Source organism: Metarhizium album (assembly GCF_000804445.1).
Source record: "Metarhizium album ARSEF 1941 chromosome Unknown scaffold_25, whole genome shotgun sequence".
NCBI lineage: Eukaryota > Fungi > Ascomycota > Sordariomycetes > Hypocreales > Clavicipitaceae > Metarhizium > Metarhizium album.
This window is the reverse complement of record NW_024467599.1, coordinates 179,212-200,550: the sequence shown is the minus strand read 5'-3', so window position 1 is coordinate 200,550 and position 21,339 is coordinate 179,212. Positions and strand designations below refer to the sequence as shown.

Genomic DNA, 21,339 nt, shown 5'->3' with positions numbered 1-21,339 from the left:
AAAACATGCGGAAGGAAATAACCAAAGGTGGGAAAACAACTTTTCAGACTTACAAGCTTAGCATGTAACGTAGCATTCCTGTTTTCGTTGGTTGTAAATGCTCTGATACTGATAAACTAGGCAAAAGTAAGCAGCTGTGCTCAACCAACATATTACTTGATTCATTAGCCGCGGCTGAACAACGGCAAACCAGTTATGGCGCAAACGCCTCAAGACAACGAACTCAACTCCGTAAGGCTTGTGACGAATTGTTAACCCCCATTACTACCTCTGTACAAGACCCGTTTTGAACGGCACCGGACGAGGCGGAAGGAGGAGGCGAAACAGGATCAAAATACCACGGAGTACGCACACACACCTTCAGCGGCGGGCGTTGCTGGGCTGGTGGTGCATTTCAACACGCTGCATCTTGAAAGCCCAAGCCCGCAAGCTAATGCAGTCAGCCCGTCCGGTGGCACGTTGACCAAAATTTTGCGCAGTTTGGATGGCAAATGACATTTTCGGCGCTGGGCGCTATTGTCTTGGGCTGCACGCCATCCGAGTATGCGAGCCGGAACGAGGGAGTTGTGGCGTGGCGTCGGCAAGGCCTCGAGAGGCAACGGCTGGACGGCGCACTGTGACATCAGCAGTAAACGACGAACCTCGAGACCCGACGAGCCAGCGCAGCTGAAGGCGATCGGGGGAATGTTCGGCAGGAGGCAGCCGGGAAATCCGAATACGCCGTGGCCAAGATGAAGAATTCGTCCTGCGACTTGTCAGTCAGTCAGTAGAAACCCAGGGACGAGTTTGACGACAGACAATGATGGTACCGGCGGGCGAGGGTGCCACTTCTTGGCAATGGGAATAGGACTGGAAATAGGAGACCAGCTCCAGCTCCGGTGCAGATGCAGGATGCGCAGTCGGGAGAAATACGCGGCTGCCTGTTTGTCGTTTGTTTGCACCGCAAATGTCTGATGCGCATGTGCAGCTTACGGCGTGCGGCAAAAGGGCCGGGTGGTTGTGTCGACGCGTGAGATGGGAAAACGGAAAACGTCGCCATGATGCTCTCAACTGACCGACAGCTGCTCGGTGGGCTCTGGCTACGGAGTACTCCGTAGCAGGTAGGTGCAGGACAGGCGCGCAGCCGGCAGATGGCAGATGGCAGATGGCAGTAGGTGGCCGGGGGCAGGGGCCAGGGGGCAGGGCAGGCAGGCAGGCGCATGTGGCATGTGGCAGTCGTCGGCGGTGCCACAAGGCTGGCTGGCTGCACACGCCAACTGCAACATTTGAACTGCAACGCAACTGCAACTGTCACCTTGGTCTTGGGACCGAGCAGCCGACTGGCTTTCCGTCGAGTCTCCAGTCTCCGACCCTCAGCCCTCGCCATCAGGATTCAGTGCCCACATTCCCGTCGGAAGATTTAGCCTTTCCCAGCTCAACTTGGAGACAATCGCTGTTACAAGCCTCGAGATCTATCAAACACCACAGGAAAACCTTGACGGCAGACAGAGTAGTTGTGCTCGGAACAGAAAACAGAACGAGGCAATCCTGAATCTCGAACCGGCGTTGGACCTCACCCTCCCTCCCTCCAGTGTCACACCTTTATCGTCGACGCCGACGACGACCCACCTTGCTTCTACCGAGGACGATCTGCCTCGGCTTCGACCACAGCACACCTTTCGCCACGTCCGCATGAACGACTGCAACAATGCCAACCTCATATGTACTCGCATCCACTGATTGCTGCACGGGAGAAGCAGCGTCCTCATACATGGACGAGTTGGATGCAAGGGACTTTTATCCATGTTGTTTCTGTCATGATAGTGCTAACCAAGATGAGTAGTTTGCAGAAACTATCAAGGTGAATGACCTGACCGACAGGGTACCGGGTTCGGGACCGAATGGCACGCCTCGTGCGCTACGAACGATTAAGGTTATAGTTATCATAGAGATTGATTTGGGCATAGTGTTTGGTCAGTTTCACCAGCGATAAACCGGAGCCGAGTGGGTGCAAAAGCGCTCTCTCGCGACAATTGCGCTTGCTGTGCCATGTTTCTTTCGGAAATGGCAAACGTTCCTGTTCTTGTCGGCCTCGGCAGCTCTGATGAGTTGGCATGGTTAGCATCTAAGACGCAAAACGCCCATCGCCCTCGGACGCATCGAGTTGCCAATGCCGATACGCAATCAATAATAAATGGGACGAACAAGGTCAGGGGCCATGAAGCTAAATGACTGGGCAAAACGTGGGCAGGATGCATACGCCATCTACGTATTAACTTTGGTAAGCAGATGCTGGTTGATGTACGAATGGATTGCGCAGTCCTCTTGGCATCGCCTGATGCTGAAAAAGCCGGCTGGATGGCTGTGCTGTGCTGCATTCTGGCACCAACCCCCAGTGTCACAATTTGGGTTGGCATCTCTCTTTTTTTTTCCCTTCCCTTGTGTGTGTGTGTGTGTGTGTGTGTGTGTGTGTGTGTGTGTGTGTGTGTGTGTGTGTGTGTGTGTGTGTGTGTGTGTGTGTGTGTGTGTGTGTGTGTGTGTGTGTGTGTGTGTGTGTGTGTGTGTGTGTGTGTGTGTGTGTGTGTGTGTGTGTGTGTGTGTGTGTGTGTGTGTGTGTGTGTGTGTGTGTGTGTGTGTGTGTGTGTGTGTGTGTGTGTGTGTGTTGAAAAAACTCGCAGCGCACAGGCGTAAATGATGATTGGGCGATGCCAGGCAACGTTCCCGTCAGCCACTTGGCCCAAGGGTTTGCGGTTTTGTATCAGAAGAGAGTTGAAAGGTGAGACCGAGGAACGAGACAAATTCGGCTTGGCGTCGGCGAATCGGCAACCAGCCTTTGTTGCCTCAACTTCGATACAGGGCGGCCCCATTGCACCTGCGCCACGACAATGAGCGCGGACACCGCAGACACCGAAGCAGCAAATGCAGCGTTGATCTGGGAGGATTGTGGGGGATGACCACATAGCATCCAAGCGTCTCAACGTCCTCTTCCCCTAGGACCTGGCTTGGTGATCCGAAACTGCTGAACGGTGTTGCAGCTGCCAAGTAACTACTAGTCGTTTTGAAGTGCGTCGAGGGGAATCTGTGCTGCCAGCCAAGATGGCCGCCAATTCCGGCTCGAATCTCAGGTCCGCTCTCCTCTCGATAGCTCTAATCCTGCCACCTTCTCCCGCACCCTGCCTACAAGTACATGGGCCGGTACTGTGCAAGCGCCTGCGAGCGCCTGCGAGTGCCTGAGAATGGAACGGCTGCCCTTGGACGGCTTCCAAGTGAGCCGTGTGAATTTTTTAAATTTTTCTCAATTTTCTTTTTTTTATGCTAATTTAACTGCTTCTATAGCGCGCAACTTGGTGTCGAGCAACCGTCAAATGATGGCCTTGGATACACGCCACACATGCCCACTAGGCGGGGCATTTCACGCGGATTCAGCACGTCCCGCCACAAGCAGCCGAAGATGCCCACCACTACCGACGCCTTGGGTCAATTTTCCTCCCTGCCGCTCCTTGGACTCTACACAACACAACGACCCAAGGGGCGACGACCACAAGTTGAGCTGACACACCTGTTTTGACGGAGCCGCGTCGACGACCATGTATCGACCCCGTCATCAACGATGCACAGCAGTAGCTGGGGCTGTTTGCGTTGACACTAGGCCATGTGTTTACAGCTAGACACTCACGTTTCAATCAAATGAACGACGAGGACCTTGCGTTATCAGACGTAGATGTATGCATTCCGCTGCAGCCAGCTGCCGAAAATGGTGTCAAACGGCGATTACCGAAGCCCATGCTGGGCTTGTCTGTGTATCATAGCTACACAACCCTAGCAAATAGTAGACGGTCAGTCGGCCAACCAGCAACGCAAGTGGTGGGATGCGACGTTGGGATGGAATTGCTGCTAGCAGTACTCCGTACGTACTCCGTACCACAATATCTGTACGTAGCAGGCAGGCAGGCAGGTAGGTGCTCCGTTCTTGATGACACAGCTTTCCTCCCATGGACTTGAGATGACGAGGCAGGGGCAAAAGAACGGATCCATAGTGTCATCTAACTGACTGACTGATTGCTGGGAACTTCTAGAATGATGCCTGGACTGACTACTGACGACTGCCTGGTTGATTTGGTGTGACTGGCGCGTCCGCCTGTTGGCCAGGATGCAAGATGGAATTTCATGCGGGAACCGACTTCCCTCGTCTTATTGCAAAACCCATTATTCTGGAAGCGGCAGGGGTCCAGGTCAGAGGCCTGCCTCGTGAGGGCGGATTACGACCCCCGTCCTTGATATTACTGGCGATGAGTGTTTTGGGAATGACCTGGATGTTTTGGCCACGGGCGACTGGGAGCCGGTGCGGTCAAGCATTCTGAGCCAGTGCTATAGCGACGACGAATCCACGAGTACCACTACCGGGAACACGAGGACACGGGGGCACCGGTGGGGGGACACCAGGGGGCACGAGGACACGAGGACACGAGGCTCCTTGTTCACAACAACCCGAACCCAGTATGTTTTGGTTTTGTTGGCGGTCCGTGGTCCTTGCAGCGGCCACTGGTCTCTCTGGCTGTGAGGTGTATGCGTCGTTTGGCAGCACGAGCTCAAGGTTCGTCTTTGGTTTCCCCCCCTAAAAAAATGAAATGAAAATGATAAGTAATAATAAGTACTAATAATTATAAAAAAAATTAAAAAAAATGGCACTTGTTGGCTTTGGGCTTTGCCGCCGCGGCCACCAGCTCCGGCTCAGGTGTAATCATCACGTCCGTGTCTTCGTGCCCTCTCAAGGGCTCAATGCTCAAGTGGTATGCACAAGAGCAAGTGCAAGTGGGTGTCAAGACGAACTTTCCAACCCAACCTGAGGCCAAAGGACACAGTTTTGGGGCTGATACGGGCTTGCGGCTAACTCAACGCGGTCGGTCTCGCGGGTACGGATACTCGTTCCTGCGATGTCCATGTCCGCGATGGGACCTTAGGTCAAAGGTCAAAGGTCGCCCGACGGACTGTGACCTGCACAGCATTTCTCGGCACTTCAGACGGTAGATAGGTGGCGCCAATACTTGCTGATTTCAGCTCGATCGATGCGATGCGCATTGTTCGCAAGCCATGCCATCACCAGCATTCCACAGTGATGCTGGTCTACCGCCTCACTGGCGGGCACGCAGAGTCCAGACAAACGGCGACATGGCGCAGGCAGCGGTCGCCAGCTCTGCCGGGTCAGGCGACGACGCCCTTGGGGACGAAAAAACACCGCCTCTCGCCATCTTCCAATGACGAGTCTGGCTGCGGACCGCAGTGTGGGAAGGCTGCAGAAAAAAAACCTAAACGAGAGATTTACCATTTCGATTAGGTTTTAGGGCCGTCGATTTCAGTTTTCGAATGTGGATGGACCGTATTAAATCCCACTGTCTGTCTGCCTTGCCTGCCTGGCGCGCAGAAGCTCAGAAGCCCAATGGAGGCAAGCGAGCGGCTGGCACGTGGGCGTGCCTCTGCACGTCAACTGTACGGTCCACCGTACCGTCCGCCGTCCACGGCATACGGTATACGGTAACTTATACGGAGTACGGTATACGGTTTTCGGTCTCTCGGTCTACGGTACTCCGTACGGTCTACGGTCTGCGGTGCAGTCTGCGTGCACGGCCTACGGAGCCACGGTCAAGGACGCGGCTGCGCACAGGGTCCTCAGCCACACCTGGGCAACCAATGAGGGTGACTAAAGCCGGTGGCTTCTGTTCTGGGCGCTCTCACCACGGCGGGTTGTGTAAGTTGCCCTCTGTCCAGCGTACTCCTGCGGCGCAATATATTTTATACAGCATACGAGACCTGGCCGGACGCGGCTCGACATCCGGATGGTGTGGTTGGCATACCAAGAGATGAAGACGCCAAACCTGAGTCGAAATGGGGTCATTGTCGCTCGTACGACGTTCCTTGGGGCCCGGCATCAAGGGAAGGCAACAAGAGTGAAGAATGTCTCGATGTTTTTATTGAAAATCTTGTCGTCTTTGCTCCTCTTGGAAACGTTGACTGAGGCCGCGTGCCGCTTGGCAACACGGCAGATGGGCTGGTGACCAAGCAACATGTCCGCCGTGCGTGCCTCGGCATCTTGGGATTGAATCCTCTTCCTTTCTTCCTTTTTTTAGCTTTGGCTTGCAAACCATGGTCTGGCCGCGCAAGTTTGTTGGATGGAGGGCAAGGAAACGTAGCCTACGCAAGGACGGGGCCAAGGGCAGATTAGTTGGCAAGGTATCATCAAGGATACCACTACTCCATGCAAGACCAGACCAGCAAGCCAGCAGGCAAGCAGACAGGCAAGACTGAGTGAGCGAGTGAGCGAGTGAGTGAGATGATGAGGGCTGAAGGTTCCGGCTCCTCGGTAACGCCACGGGAGATGCTAGGGAGCTAGCTGCCCAGCTGCTTGGAAGCATTCGACACCGCATGCAGGTTTGCTCAAGCTGCCGACCTGGGTGCTAGGACCTGGGTACGGAGCAGGTGTCGTGGACAGCACAGACGGAAGGAGACGGGGCAGACAGACACAGACATGAGCAACAACAGGTCGAGTCTGGCGTCAGGTGTAGGAGAACGGACCTGAAGGACGTCGTGCCCTCGAGCAGAGGAAGAGGAGGCCGAGACTCGAGAGGCATCCTAGCACTATGAGGTACTCCGTACGCATCCCAGGATACGTCTAGATTCTCCATGTCCATCCTCCATTCTCCATTTTCCATGGTGCTCCCTGGGCCCATAATCTACGATACGTACATAGCTTGGCGACCTCAGCAGCCTGGCCAGACTCTGACCTGAGAAGTCCCACGGAGTAGAAGGGATCCAGTTTTTCACATTTTCCCAAGGAGGGAGGGTTAGGTTGACTTGAGGGGAAAGAAGCAGGGGGAGTGGAGGGGGTGTCTGGGCCAGAGGCGGACGCCCCAAACCCCAATCGCCCAAGTGGGGCGCTGGCATTTGCGCCCAACAAGCGGGTGGGGCGGGGTGGTCCTATCAAGGCGTAGGCGGGATGTACCCTGATACCTGTGTACCACATGGAGGCTTGTGAGGACGTCTGGTTCGGGCTTAGCGCATGGCAGTGGTCCGGGATCAGGGTCTTGGGCAAAGCGCAAGCCAAGTCCGCATGGAGGAGGCGCCACACAACGCTTGGGGAAATCCTATCGTCAGTTCACTTGTTCGTTCGTTCTCCGTGCCAAGTACACTTTTGGTTCGCAACAGAGCCAGGCGAGCGTCTCCGACCTGCCGGTGCCGGTGGCATTACTATATCATCCAGGGCCTATCGCTCTCCACCGATGGGGAGACTTGCTTTAAGCTCTTCCTTGTGGCACCTCCTTCTCTCATTCTCTCCAACTCAACATACAAACATCCAACACATCCCGCCTCATCTTCTCCTGCTTCTTGAAGTCTCTTTCTCCAAACACGCGATAGCCGTTCATACATTGTTCCCGCTCCGCGCTTTGTATGCGTCTGCCCGGCCCGCCGGCCCAGTACCTACCCACCTCTGTTGCCTTGTGCGTCGTCACGCTACAACCGTCAATCGTCGCGCACGCCGCTTTCACAGCCATGACGCGATCATCATCAGCAGAGCCTGCCAAGCCCTCGTCTTGTTCCAAGAGAAAGGGTGAGCCAGATCGCGCCCTCCAGACTCCCCCCAGGAGGGAGAAGTCGCCCGCCCTCCGCATGCTAACGCAACGACTCCTCAACACTAGGCACTCGAAGCGTTTCCACCCTGACGCCCTCACAGCTTGCTCGCAAGAGAGCCAACGACCGAGAAGCTCAGCGAGCCATCCGTGCCAGAACAAAAGAGCACATTGAGAGGTTGGAAAGAGAGCTTGAGGACCTCCGAAGCAGCCGGGGCCGAGACAAGACGGTTCAGGAACTATTGCGCCGCAACAAGGCCCTCGAGGATGAGCTTCGCCAGCTCAGGGATTCGATGGGCATTTCCATAACCTCGTCTCCTTACTCGACCACAACAGGTACGGCTTACTCGACCTTGGTGCGCCTGGACGACCGTGCCGGGACCTGCCTCGCGCCATCATCACCGCCGCGACAACCGCTAACCCCGTGCCCATCAGTCTACAATGATGACACCCGAGGCACCATACCGAGCCCCAGAATGTCTCCCCTGCCCTCCGGAGGCGCCGACTACATGTCAGACTATGGCCCGACTTCGCAGGCGTACGTCCCCATGCCAAACTGCGAGGCCTGGGCCTCGACGCTCCCCTCCAGCGTCCCCAGCCCTGCGTCGTCGGTGCAGACGGAAGAGTACGGCCCCGGTTCCGGCTACATCCCTACCAGCGTACCCAACTCCATGATGGGTACCGCCGGCATTGGACCTGTCGACGGCAAGGAGGTCAAGATGGAATATGAGAGCCTGCACGACATGATGAGTGCCCCCAGCTACATGCAGCAGAACCCTCCGCATCAGCGACCTCAGAGCTGGAACATGTACCCTGGTGTGTACTACGAAGGCTCCCAGAACGCCGCCGTCTCGCGTTGACGCGTGTCGAGTCGGTCAACATGGCACACCTCGGCTTGGGCTGGAGTTTGTCCAACAACTCGAGTCCCCTTGCCCTTCCCTTTTATCAACGCCTCCACTTATTCGGCCAACAAAGCAAGGACCGAACTGGAAAGGGGGGCGAGAGGGGAGGGAAGACTGGCCGCATCCGGTGCTCTTTTTTTTTTGTGTGTGTGTGATTTCTTGTTTTCTACGATGCCACGATATCGATGCAGCGTCCTCCCGAGATGAAGCCGTTGCCACGTCACAAGCCCGGCAAGTGACTCGACACGGAACCGGAAGTGGAGTACGACTCTGTCCCGGCCGAGGGGCCATGCAGTTCGCGCAAGCCAACCCCCCCCCCTCCTCGGCGCAAGACGCAAGTCTAGCAGCTGTCTGGCAGGGCAACTCATCAGGGATTCCAAGAGTCAAGGATGGAAGAAGAAGAAAGGATACGACGGCTCGCGCCGAGGGCACGGCGTAGGCGGGCCAACTATCTCGGGACGGCAGCCGCAACACGGCGACGAGGCAGCAACGCATAGATTAGAATTGGGTTCATTTGGGAAGCGACACCTATGCAATGTACTTTTTGTATACCTCTTGGGTGGAGATTGTTTGTTTTGATTCTTTTTCATGTGCAAGCGTACAGGCAACGGGACGCGCGAGCCGGGTGTTTTTGTCATGCAAGGGTGCGAAACTATTTATCTTTTTTTTTGTTTTTTTTTTTGTTTTCCCGTGTTTCTTTTGGCAAAGCAAAGGCAAGGCAGCAAAGGGCAATGGGAAGGGACAACACAACAGGTGTTGCAGTGTACGGTAGGTATGTGTTGTCGGCTCATTGTGGAGTGGCTGCTTGTCACGGACGATGGCAATTTACTGCTCGACGCGGCGCTGGTTAACTTTTTTTTTGGGGGGGGCACGTTCAAAATAAAATGGAAGAAAAAAAGTTGTACATACCAGACGGAGAAGCAGAGTACCATAGAGCGGGCAACAGATGCCCGGGGGCAGCGTGAGCTGGCGGGTTAGGAATAACAAGTTGGTCATTGTTAGACGTTTGTGCCTCGGCCACCTGGCTATTGTGCGGAGTGCGGAGTGCGGAGTGCGGAGCGCGGACTGGATCGAGGCGAGTGTGGCGTGTGGCCGGTGTGTGGCGCGTGATTGCGCTGGCGTTGGCGGGCATTGTCTGGATTGTTGTCAGTCCGCACGCGCAGGCAGTCCGTGTGCAAGCCGCGACGGGGGCCGAGGGCGACGCTGCCAATGCAATGCTGGACGTTGGACGTTGGACGTTGACACTGGACGGGGCGGGTCGCGGGTTTCCTCGAGGCTCTGGTGCAGGTACCGCACCGGCATGGCGGCTGTTGCAGGTAGACGGACGGACGGGCTGGACGCTGGAGCTGGAGCTGGAGCTGGAGGAGTCGGAGTTGGCCTGCAGCCGGCCGGGGCCCTGGGACCGAGCCTGCGACAGCGTCATCGCATCGGCACAGGGGACCAGGAGGCGGACCAGGAGGTGGCATCTGCGGCATGTGCACGTGCGTCGATGCGGCGCCTTGTTTCGGCGCAGAGCACAACCGACCGACCGACCGACCGACACGCACCACGCCGCTTGGCATGTCGCGGCTGCCGTGGCTCGTCCTTCTGCTTCTTCCTCCTTCAGTAGCTGCTCTGCGCGAGCACGATGCGGGCCCCAGCCCCAGGGCTCAGGACCAGGACCAGGGCCCAATCTGCAGCGACAGCCGGCGGGGACCGCCTCGGCTGCCGCTCCGGACCGAGAGGGCACGGGCACGGCGACGGCACGACGGCGGCACGTGTATGCCGTCGCTGCTGCTGCGCCCGTCGGTCGAGGAACTGCAGCTGGGGCCGGAACCGGAACCGGAACCAGAACCGGAGTCGTGCCAGAACCGCCTACCTGCGCCGCGCGCCGCCGTCGGCTCTTCTCTGCGAGGAGCACGGCGGCGCGCCGACGCGACGCCCACGCTGCCGACGGGCTCGGCGGGCCCGCGCTTCCCAAGATCTGACGCTGCGAGATCCGGCAGGGACTGACTGGCCTCGTCTGCGAGCGTGCGTGCGGGCGCGCGCGTCGCCGACGTCCTGAAACGTGGTTTCTGCTTCCCGCTAATGGGCGTCAACGAACGGGGACACGGGGGCCGGCTGGTCTTGGTCTGGTGGAATCTTCTGCCGGGCTTCGATTCTGGCTTCGATTCTGGCTTCTGGCCTCTGTTTCGGCTTGGTTTGGGGCGTGTCTGGCGCCGATGCTGCGAGGGCGCGCCGGGCAGCTGGCTCGCCCTTCTCGAGACCCTCGTTCCTGCCCTGTCCTCGTCGGACACGCAGCTAGGTAGAGATGGCTGTTTGAGGAGGACGAGACCCGCGCCGTCACATGTACACGGTACGCCTGTGCGTGCGGAGTGCAGCGCATCTGGATCTGGCGAGGCGGACAGCCCGTGCGGACCCGGGCGCCTCTGGTTGGCCCAGGGCCTGCGGAGGGGGGGCGTGCGACTTGCGACTCTTCGGGGCCCGGTCCCCTGGGCGTCCTGGGCTCGGCGAGTTAATCTGGTAGTGTGGTTTGGTACTCCGTAGAGGCCCGCGGAGGGCTCTCTGCGCGCGATTGGCCGCCGCCGCCCCTCTGGGAACAATCCCAGGGAAGGGAGGATGGAAGCCCCAGACAGACCGCCCTCTTGCCTCTCGGCGGAAGGCGTGGGCAGTGCCGGCGCGCTCGGCTGTCCGGTGGTCTGGCCGAGGCTCCGTCGGCGGCCGACTGCCAAGGGGAGAAGCACGCGTCGTCGTCTGACGGGGTCGGGGCCACGTCCGCGATCGTCGGTGGCAGGCGGGCAGGCAGGCGGGCAGGCAGGCTGGAGCCGGCTGCAGGGCTCCCGAGGACATGGCAATAAGCGGCACTGACAGGCACGGGGCGGCGGGGGAGGCGGCTGTGGGTGCAGAGCAGCCCCCCCAGGCGCCGTTTGGCAGACGAGATGCGCGGCCTTGGCAAACCCGGCCGAGTGGGATTGTGCCCAATGGCAGGTGCCGGGGAGTCGCAACGCCATCGGCAGTGCAGACAGATTGTGCGTGTGCGTGCAATCCAAGCCGGACAATCCAAGGAAAATCCTCACACACCCCGTCCTTCCTCCCCGTGTAGGGATGCCGCGCCAACAGAGGGGCGGTCAACTGAAAAAAAAACCCATCGAAGCCCGCTAGAACATGCGTAGACGTGCATGGTGGTGCACGCACGCCGTTGACCCCACGCAACTTGCGGCAACCAGCGTCCCGGCGGAAGGGGCCCGACAGCAGAAACAGAAGGCATTCTACGCAGCACCGAGGCCTTGGTTCTCGCGGCAGAGCGCTACGTTGAGCACCCAGTTGAGCGCTAGTGCCAAGTTAGTCCACCACCTCGCAGGTGACATGGGTGTGGAGTACGTACCTTGGGTGGGGACCCGGGGGCCCTGGTGCCTCGTGCCTCGTGTCTCATGTATCATGTAACTATTTGGCACCCAAAACAAACGTCGACTGCTACGCCCCCTCCATCTCTCTTGCGTTGCATCTCCATCTTTGATGTCGCGGCTACGCATCGATCGAGATGTCATCTACACCGCCGCCGACCTAGGCGTGCTAGCCCTAGTTCTAGGTCCTCCTCCTCCTCCTCCCGTGGCAGCGCGCCTGCTCTCTGACAAACGCAGCGCCGCAGTAGCGATAATAATCATCTGTTCCGCCGCCCTCGCCCACAACGACGCTCGTCAATAGGCGACGTGAATGCGTCATTTTCGAACCCAACCCCAAACAATCTCGTTGGCGGCGCCGGCCAAGCCCAAGCAAGTCCTGCGACCCTCGGCACGCCAAGTGTCAACTTTGACACCTCCATCGGCGGCATGGCAGCTGTTCCCCGGCACCTTCCAGCTAGCTGCCTTGCCGAGCCTCGCGACGAGGCCGAAGCCCGAGGCTCAACCGTGCCACTCTTGACCTGCCACGGCGCTGATGCGAACAATTTTGATGCGCAATGAGGCCATGTTTGCTGGCCTTGGTAAGTTTTATGCACGTCCACCCTTGACGTGAAACGCATAGCTTGCTCGTAGTCGCTTGGCGCGCCCGGCAGAGGTCAATTGTGCGCTAAGCTTGTCGTCATATTCGGCCCGTGGCTGCCCTGATGGGCTGCAAGGCCACGACGGTTCAGTCCAACTTGCCAGCAGGCTAGTACTTGTGTTTTGGGCTCCGACTCGGCACGCGTGTAGGCCGTACGTGGTCTTGTTACATCTAATCCACCAACTACTTGGTGTATTTCGGGCCCCTCCAAAGCAGTTCCGTCGGCAAAAAACACTGCCCTCCCCCGCCAGGTTGAGTTGGCAGGATATTTGTCCAAATTAAGGTGCTAAAGCCGGCGGGACGTCGTGTACGTCGGGCCTAGGCTTCTCCCCATCGCCGTTCCCTGCTGCCAGTACGGAGTACCTTGGAACCACAGACGTCCTGCCGTAGTTGTGCTTGGCGTCGTGGGCCTTGCCAAGCTGCGAGTGGTGCCCCTGATTCCAAGGGCAATCCTCTCCATGTCTGAGACAACTTACGAGTGAAATGAAAATTTGGCGCGTAATACTCCGTACCGAATACCGAATACGTTCTGTCAAGAACTGTGGCGCTGGCCACAGCGGTGAGCCTCGAGTGGGTTCGGTTCATGGCCAGGTAGGTATAATTAGTATGCCGCCCGCGTGCATCATGTGACAACCCGCATTTCGAGACAAGCCTTGCAGCGCCGCCGTAACAAGGGATTGACTGCATGTTATTTTGGGCTGCATGTGTTCGTCAACTGTTCCTGTGTGAACCCACGCCGTGGTGGCCAAGGGCCAAACGCCCAGGGCAGGAAACGGCGGCTCAACCGTCCCTTCGGGCCATCGACATAGATTTTCTCTGGCCGAGGTGCCCTTGGCCCCTAGACTCTGGACAAACAACAACCGGCCAGCTTCGGGAAGCCTAAAGCGGGATGGACTGGTCATGACAGTCGCGTTTCCGGTCCATGTAACCATGTAACGATACCCATTGACTGAGCGGCGAGACCAGGAGTCCTTTATCTCTAGCTAGCTCCCTTGGCTTGGGGGTCAATTGTTCGAGCGGGCCGTATTGTGGAATCTTATCTTCAGTCAGTTCTTGCTGTCACGACGGCGTCAAACGTTGCGGAAAAGCCAAGGCCTGTGACGGTGGACCAGGGGGGTCCGTGGAGAGGCGGAAAGACACAAAGAGCGCCGGCACTTAATAATTGACGGCGAAGAATGTGGATATTGAATATTACGTGTCGAAGGCGGCAAGTGTGCCTGTCCCTGCGTTTCCTGCCCCCCCATCAGCCGGCGGGCCCTGTCGAACAAGGATTTCGTAGATGGGATGACCCTGCTGGCGATGAGGACAGGGCTATACTGATAGTATCTGGATGACATCCATCCATCCATTCATTCATTCATATGGCGGAAATTTGAAGACGAAAAATTAGCGGATATTCGTGTGCAAATGAATGTCTCATCCCCGTTCACTCAGCCACTTTGACCTGCACACATGACTAGGAGGACGAAATGAAGAAAGGAGGGAGGGGGCGTGCGCGAGTAAAGTTGCAGATGCGAACTTGACGAGGAAAGCTGGTGTTGCATATACGGGGGAGCCTTGTCCGCAGAGGCTGCTTTTGACAGAGAGGAGCTGGTCGATTGCTCAACAGCAGGTGTTTGTTGCGAATCGTGTTACAGCATTGTGCATCTCAGAAAGAATTCCTATCCGCTAGTCTCTGTTCGACAAGGTGCGTGTGAATATGTGACTTTTGTACGTAATGACGTGGGAACATTTCCGCGTGGATGAATCGTACGTATTACAAGGACGATGTCCCCATCGGTTCGACTGACCACCCACACAGAACGGGTCAAATTTTCCATTCGGCACGCTGATACGTATCAATCAGTTGTGTGCCAAGCGCGTAAGGGGTGAATAGATGGTCCAACTGCTAAACAGAGCGCCCAGAGTCTCGCATGACACGACAGCTCCATTGCATAGATCGACTTCTTTACCGCGTCCATGCGCCGCAAGGGTGATTGGTCGTCCCGGGGGAAGAGGAGGCACAGAAATCTGTTGGGTTTCACTTTTTTGGCTACGTACTTCAATGCGGGGGAGTACCAGGATCTCAGCACCCGCCGAGGACACACGCAAGCGCTTAGTTGTCGATATTCTCCGAAAGACCACGGTGTGATGCTAATGGTTCCATCGCGATGACTCGTTTCAAGTGGGCAAGTAAGGCCTCTTGCAAACATGGCGGCTAGACGCGGTTGCTAAATGTCATGTTCATCTCTCGACCCAGCCTTGGAGAACGACCAGCGAGCATTTGTTTTGCCCCATCCAGTCGAGGTCACATACCAGCGCCGTATTCTTCGGAAGTCGCTTGGCGGCACGGTTTGGTCAGGCGGGGGTTTTACCGGATTCTAGAATCAATTGTCAGTAGAGAGACGCCACAGTTGTCGTGAAAGCATGAGCAGATGCGTACTACAATCCAATGGACCAGTGTAGGCAGTCGAGTGTCGACGTGCACCGTCTTGTCTGTCGAAACAAGGAGAACATCACGAGGAACATCGGCTGCTGTTCGGCTAGACGGATCGAGCTCGGGTAAAGTGCGGTGGCATCTCGCAAAAAGTGGGGTAGCCACCACCCAGGCCTGGTGCCTCAGGCCTGAGATCTATCAAAGGCATCGATGGAAGGGAAACGATAGATGCTGGCACTGGATAAATGTTATTTATCAGGTAGCCCGAAATCACCAACATATCATCTCTTCCCAACCAGAATGGCATGTCAAGAATACATGTCAAAGGGAACCCCGAGCTGTCCCTCCTTTTTCCCCCCTGTTTCGTTGGGACCGTGCCTCGCTGGTTTCGACGTTTCTCCGTCATCGCAAAACATTTGTCGGCCTGGCGAGGCGTGACTTTAGCTTCACTGAAATGATGTTTGCGAGCTCGTCGTATGTATCTGACCAGCTGCCGTCATCTTGATTTGGTGCCAAGCTTGTTTCCCTCTCTCATGTGTTCGTTCTCGCCTATCCTTTTGGGCTCTCGTCGATCAAGAGTCTTTCCGGTAATGGCCTGCATAAATATCGAAGAGGTGCTCAAGAAGCTCAAATTAGCTGAAAAGGTCGACCTGCTGGCAGGAAAGCCTCTGCTTGTCAAGAAGGTCTCAGGGTTTGATATCAAGGAACATGGTCCGGAAAGGGAAGCTGATACACCCGAGACGGCTGCTCTGCTCCGAAGAATCGGCAACGAGACCATTGTCTTGCTTTAAAACGACAGCAATACTCTGCCGATCGAGCTATTGACTTCCCCTTCGGCCATGGTTTGTCCTACACCAGCTTCTCGTTTTCCGATCTGTCGGCGACGTCGAGCGAGGCAAGGTGACGGCCGCGCTTAAGGTCAAGAACACCGGACGCACCAAGGGCGCCGAAACTGCCAGATGTACATCCAGCCTAAGCAAGCTGCCAAGATCAACCAACCGTCCCGTCAAAGAACTTCATGGCTTTGCCAGGGTTGAGCTTGAAGCTGGCGAGTACGAAGCTGTCATCAGCGATAGCAGTGCGATTCGCGAGGACAAGGCTGTTCGGGGCGGGCTCGTCCAATGTGCCGGCGTCGTATTGGTGGAACGGGATCTGATTCGAGAGTGCACTTTATTCCTCTGTAGATGATAGCCGACAGACCGTCTTCCGGCCGAAAGGAGCCCGTGGCTTTACGACTTGGAGTTCACAATCTCCCCCAACCAACTCATTGCTATGCGACGTGTAAGCTCTACCGGTATCGGAAAAGGGACCGTCTCCCCTTTCCTCCCTTGTCCAACCTCAGATCAGCCAAGCCACCATGGCGTATCGCTGTCACGGTTAAGCCAAATCAACCGCGTTCATCACAGACCGTCATCCAACCTCGTGATCCCTGAACGCTACGAGACGCCGTACCGGGAGAAACGCGTCCATTCCTCTCCTGGTCAGCCACCTTGGCAGTCAAACCTCTCGGTGGTCATATGATGCCCAGCGGAAGCCGAGTCCTCGTCGTCGACCGACGCTCCCGCAGAGCGGGTGCCAGGGGTCCGCGTCACCAAGTCTCTGAGCCGTCAAGCCCGCACTGCCGGGGTTCTTCATGCCAGCCTCCCTCTGGCGCTGGTAAGAGACACGTCGCAGCCGCTCTGTCTCGGCGGGCGTCAGGCGCAGGTATACCTCGACGGCGACGGCGTGGATGGCAAAAGCCAGCGAAGCACTGGGCCCGAAGCTGACATTGGCCGCGGAAACGACGCGCTCCGGCCCTTGGCCGAACACGCCAACAGGAACGGGGACATGCTGCTCCGGATCGGCGCCTGAGTAAAAGGCCGCGCAGGGCGGATACAGCCGCTCGACTTGTGTCTGGTTGCCCCCGTAGATGGAGTCGATAACACAGCACGGCCAGACCGAGTAGTAGTCCTGGGCGCTTTTCCCGACGATGGCAGTCATGACGACAGCGATGACGCACATTGTGATGATGAAGCCAGCCTGTATGTTTCAGCACGGCAAGCATTTCAACAGACTGGAGCCACACACGAGAGAAATAGAGACGGGAAGGGGAGACAGCGTACGAGCACCCACGCGCGCAGCATCCACGCCCGGTGCTGTTCAATCTGCAACATCTTGATGTTGTAGAAAGCAATCGCCTTGCACGCCACAAACACAATCGACGCCATGCCCGCGGCGGACTGGACATCCAGGCCGCCACCGAGCCCGTGCCGTGCAATCATAAAGACACCCGCGACGCTGACCGGCGACAGCAGCAAGACCAGGTAGCCGCTGGCGCGGTGGACAATGATGAACTTGCGCCGGATGGCGGGGACGAACTACAACACGGCGAGCAGCGTGCCCCCAAGGTGCATGATGATGCCGGCATTCTCGACGCCGCGGAGGTAGTAGTAGCACCCGCCGGGGAGGGCGCGGCCCACGCTCGAGACGGGGTTGCAAAAGACGCCCCTGACGCCAAGGTACATGAGGCCGGCGAGGGCGAAGCCCAGCAGCGCGCCGCCAAACACGACAAACAGAACAAACTTGTAGCCCTTTGCGAGGCCGACGGGGTGGTGGATGCGGCGCGCCGACGCGACGAAGGCGTTGGCCGGAGCTCGAGTCTCGTCGGCGGTATATCCGTGAAGAAGCCTTCCCTCCAGAGCTGCGGGACAGGTCCTGGTGCTGGATATTTGGCAGCTGGTCTGGTCGGGATCCCGGGGCGAGGGCCGCCAGAAGAGCCTGTATATATGCTCGTTACTTCCCGACGGCCATCATGCCACTCTGCGAGCTGCATGAGATGGCTCTCCGGCCACATGACAACGTGGCCCACGCGGCTTTTCTGAACAAGAAAACCGTCCCCAGAGGCTGTGGGAAATGCACCTTTCTCTTGGTCTGTGTACAAGGAAGGCCAGGGATTCCCCGCGGAGGAGCCAGGGGAGAAAAGGACCTCCGGAATGGAGCATCCCCGTTGCATTGCATGGGCGTGAGCAAGCATACGGAGTACTGCGCAGAGAAACCAAATGCGGCGCTGCTGGCGGTTTGCGTCGCGGGCGGTGCCGCAGGAATCCCTTGGCACGGCATGGAAACGGTTGACCGGCGGAACGTTTGCCGGCCTCGGTTTCTGCAGACATGCCCTCGCTTTTGGATGCTTCCGATTGCTCGACTTATGGGCGGGCTGCGAGACGGGACCAGCAAGCGGACGGAGCTGCGGCCCATGGATGGAGATGGCGATGGCGATGGCGATGGCGATGGCGATGGCGATGGCGATGGAAGACGAAGATGGAGGAGGTCGGAGGCCGAAAACATGCGAGCCTAGACGCGAGCCAGCGAGTCGCGAGCCGGGTGCTTCGTGCGGTGCACGTTGTCCGGGATGAGTGCAAGACGGGAGATGGTGTGCATGCCAAGATCGGCTGACCTGCCAGGATGTCGGCCTCCACCTTTGCCGGTCAAGCTGGTTGCTATCCCGTCAACTTCGTTTGTAAACACTCAAAAAGGGCACCATGTGCTCCGTGGCAACGTGTGGCGAGCGGGAGCCCGAGCAAGAGGGCCGAAGCAGAAATTCAGGGCGGCTGGGGTCTGTTCGAATTTCGAGAAGCCGATTGTTGAGCCGGCTCGCGGGCGCGCGAGTGGATGGCCTTGGCCCTGGCGTTTCCGCAACAGCGGGCAGTCCGTCGAGCCCTACGAGAATGCAAGGTGGAAGTTGGCCATGACAAGAGAGAGGACGGCGGCTTTGAGACGCGCTCTGCATTGCAGAGTTGCGTGCCTCGGCTGCTGGTTCAAGACTGGCGTCAGATACGTCGGTGTGACACGGGTCGTGCATGGTTCATGAGTACCAAATACCCACTGCCTCGGTAGACACGAGTATCCCCTACGCGATACACCATGTGTATAGGTCAAGTATGTACATACGTACAAGGGGAATGATGAATCTTGACCATCAATACTCGGGAAGTCGTGCGTATTGGTGTTCCAATTGCCTGCGCTGGTAGGTCCGGAAACCGCGTGCCGTCATGTACAATTCACGTTGGCGTGCAAAAGCGTCGGCGGTGGCTCATCTCAAAATCGCTTCAAAACTCACTCGACTCCACATGTCAAAGAAACGGTTGATATTTTATTTTCAAGACGAATGTATCTGGAACCATTCCCAACGCCAAACATCCTAAGCACAGAATGATATGCGGAATTCCCTTTACGCCGGAGCTATTGTGTGTGGTATTGATGAGGCTGAAATGAAGGCTGGTGCTGCAGTGGATGATGGATCGGTAGAGAATGGTAATCCTGTGGTATTGTGTGGTGTGGCGGTGGGGGAGGCGGTTGATGAAAATGACCATCTTGTTGACGATATTGCTGCTGCTGCTGCTGCTGCTGGTAATTCCGTTGAATCTGCGCCGTCGACTGCAAAACCAGATAACCTGGCCCGAGCATCGGGTGCGGCGCATACTGGTACGTCATGGTGTCGAGCTCTCTGGGAGCCAGGATAACCGGCTGTGGAGCCGCCAGTTCGTGGTATTGCCAGGGCGGTACTTGCTGAGGGACGTACCAGGTTGGAAGTATCTGGGGGGGCATTTGTGTATATTCCTTGTGTCGGTAAAACGTGTGCGCATAGGCAGCGGGATCGCCGGGTGCCAGGACTGGCGAAGGTCCAGCGGTTGTCGATACCATAGTAGACGTCATTGTCGACTCACTGCTCGTCATGAAGGACTGATGAGTCGTCCATATTCCTTTCCTCCTTCGCATGCCGATGATAAGAAGCATCGTGAGCTGCACGAGCCGGATCCATGTGTTGCCGAGAGCATCCACGAGATTCCACCATGGAGGGCTGGCGCTTGTCGGAAGAAGCCACTGCGCATAAAGGGTGAGAAAGAACGTCCACCGGACAAGATCCAATACAGTAATGATTAGGTAGAGGATTGCGGCCTGACATTGTTGGGTTAGCTTGCTGCACCTCGGGCGCCGCATCGGCGAGGAGAGCAAGTTACTTACCTGGCGGGTGAGCACGCGAGCCTTGTGCTTGTGCATCACAAAAGAGGCATATCCGAACTGGAAGAGGGAGATGATCCAGGAGGGAATGTAAAACGAGGCCCCGAGTTTGCCGACAACCTTCAATGACAGAGAGAGCTGGGCGTAGCTCGAGTTGCTTTCAGAGCCGTTCCAGTACGCGACCCAAGAGGCCGTTGGCTGTCCAAAGTACGCAAGAGCAAAGGCGAGAAGGATGGTGGAGGCAACATACGCCGCTCGCCGTAACCTGGTTTGATATCTTGATGGATGTCGATTCAGCGAGTGCATAAGTCCGTTTCCGAGCTCGACGAGAAGAATGACAAACACAATGTCGACGAGATGCTCAAACAAGTTGCCGGTGAAGCTAAGATACCGCTCAGATCGAATAACACTACTTATCTCATCGTGCGTGTGGTTGGCCGTGTCGTAATAGCCGGCAGCGTTTTGCCAAGAGTCGAGGATGGAGTTCAAAACGTCGGCTGCAACGATACAGCTGAGGGAGCTGTTTGGCATCAGCGCTGTTCATGGCAGGCAGTGTCTGCAGTAATTGCGCCCCAGTTTGCCAATTGTCCTGAACCAACGAATACAACAACGTGGGCAGGGTTTACAGACGACTCAGATGCCCACTGCGAGGAGAGGAAGTCGAGGTGGTGACCGAGATGGACTTACATGACCAGAAATGGGTGGCAGGCTTTTAGCCATGTGAATGCTCGGCGAGCAGGATCTCCTCGACTCCATGCCAGGAGCCATGTCGATATAGCCAGCAACGCGGCTGGTATGATAACGAAGCCCGAAACTCCGGCGTGGACCAGAGTCCATAATTGAGCACCCGTCATAACAATGGCAATTCGGCCTGCTTATAGATGAAAAACGTCGTACCTGAGGCCGAGTAACCAATACATGGCAGGCAGGGGCCAGCAGCCGTGGGTGGAGGATGATGGGTATTGATTGTCCACGGACGCAGGACAGGGTAGAGTAGGGGTATTATTAACTTGTCAAGAATGGTTTACTCCGCAACAAGGCATAGCAAAAGGGGGGCCAAGATTGAAGAAAGAAGAAAGCAAGGGAGAGAGTAATTACGGGAGCTAGTTGGCGTAGAAGGCCTGGACCAACCAAGAGGGCAAACAAGAATGGACGTGTCGGTATGGGCGGGTGTAGAGAAAACCGGGAGAAGCGAGGAGGGCCCATTGCCAAAGAGGAAACGGGCAGAGGCAAGAAAAGAGAGTTGTAGAGCCCGATTTCGCCTTTTCTGCTCAACAGAGGAAAGTGATGTGAGACAGGTCTTGGGGGTCGGTCGAGACGGCGGTGGGGTTTATGGGGGGGACAGTTGAGCTGAATTGGAGTTTGCTGGCGAGCATGGCATCCCACAATCCGCGGCTACCAA

The 21,339-nt window shown here is 57.1% G+C and overlaps 3 protein-coding genes across 3 annotated transcripts; 2 read left to right on the top strand and 1 right to left on the bottom strand.

Moving 5' to 3' along the window:
• Nucleotides 1–7,524: 7,524 nt before the first annotated feature.
• Nucleotides 7,525–8,461, top strand: MAM_06933 (bZIP transcription factor; the record flags this gene model as incomplete). Its single annotated transcript, XM_040825731.1, has 3 exons — nt 7,525–7,582; nt 7,671–7,937; nt 8,037–8,461. 3 exons carry the CDS (start codon nt 7,525–7,527, stop codon nt 8,459–8,461), a joined length of 750 nt encoding a protein of 249 aa, XP_040676288.1.
• A 7,068-nt stretch (nt 8,462–15,529) lies between these two features.
• MAM_06932 (uncharacterized protein) lies at nt 15,530–16,127 on the top strand (the record flags this gene model as incomplete). The annotated part of the gene is made up of 2 exons (XM_040825730.1): nt 15,530–15,718; nt 15,798–16,127. The coding sequence occupies 2 exons, from the start codon at nt 15,530–15,532 to the stop codon at nt 16,125–16,127; spliced, it is 519 nt and encodes a 172-aa protein (XP_040676287.1).
• Nucleotides 16,128–16,436: 309 nt separating this feature from the next.
• MAM_06931 (uncharacterized protein) lies at nt 16,437–20,468 on the bottom strand (the record flags this gene model as incomplete). Its single annotated transcript, XM_040825729.1, has 6 exons — nt 16,437–16,958; nt 17,042–17,216; nt 17,298–17,619; nt 17,955–18,269; nt 19,286–19,874; nt 19,941–20,468. 6 exons carry the CDS (start codon nt 20,466–20,468, stop codon nt 16,437–16,439), a joined length of 2,451 nt encoding a protein of 816 aa, XP_040676286.1.
• Between the last annotated feature and the right edge of the window lie 871 nt (nt 20,469–21,339).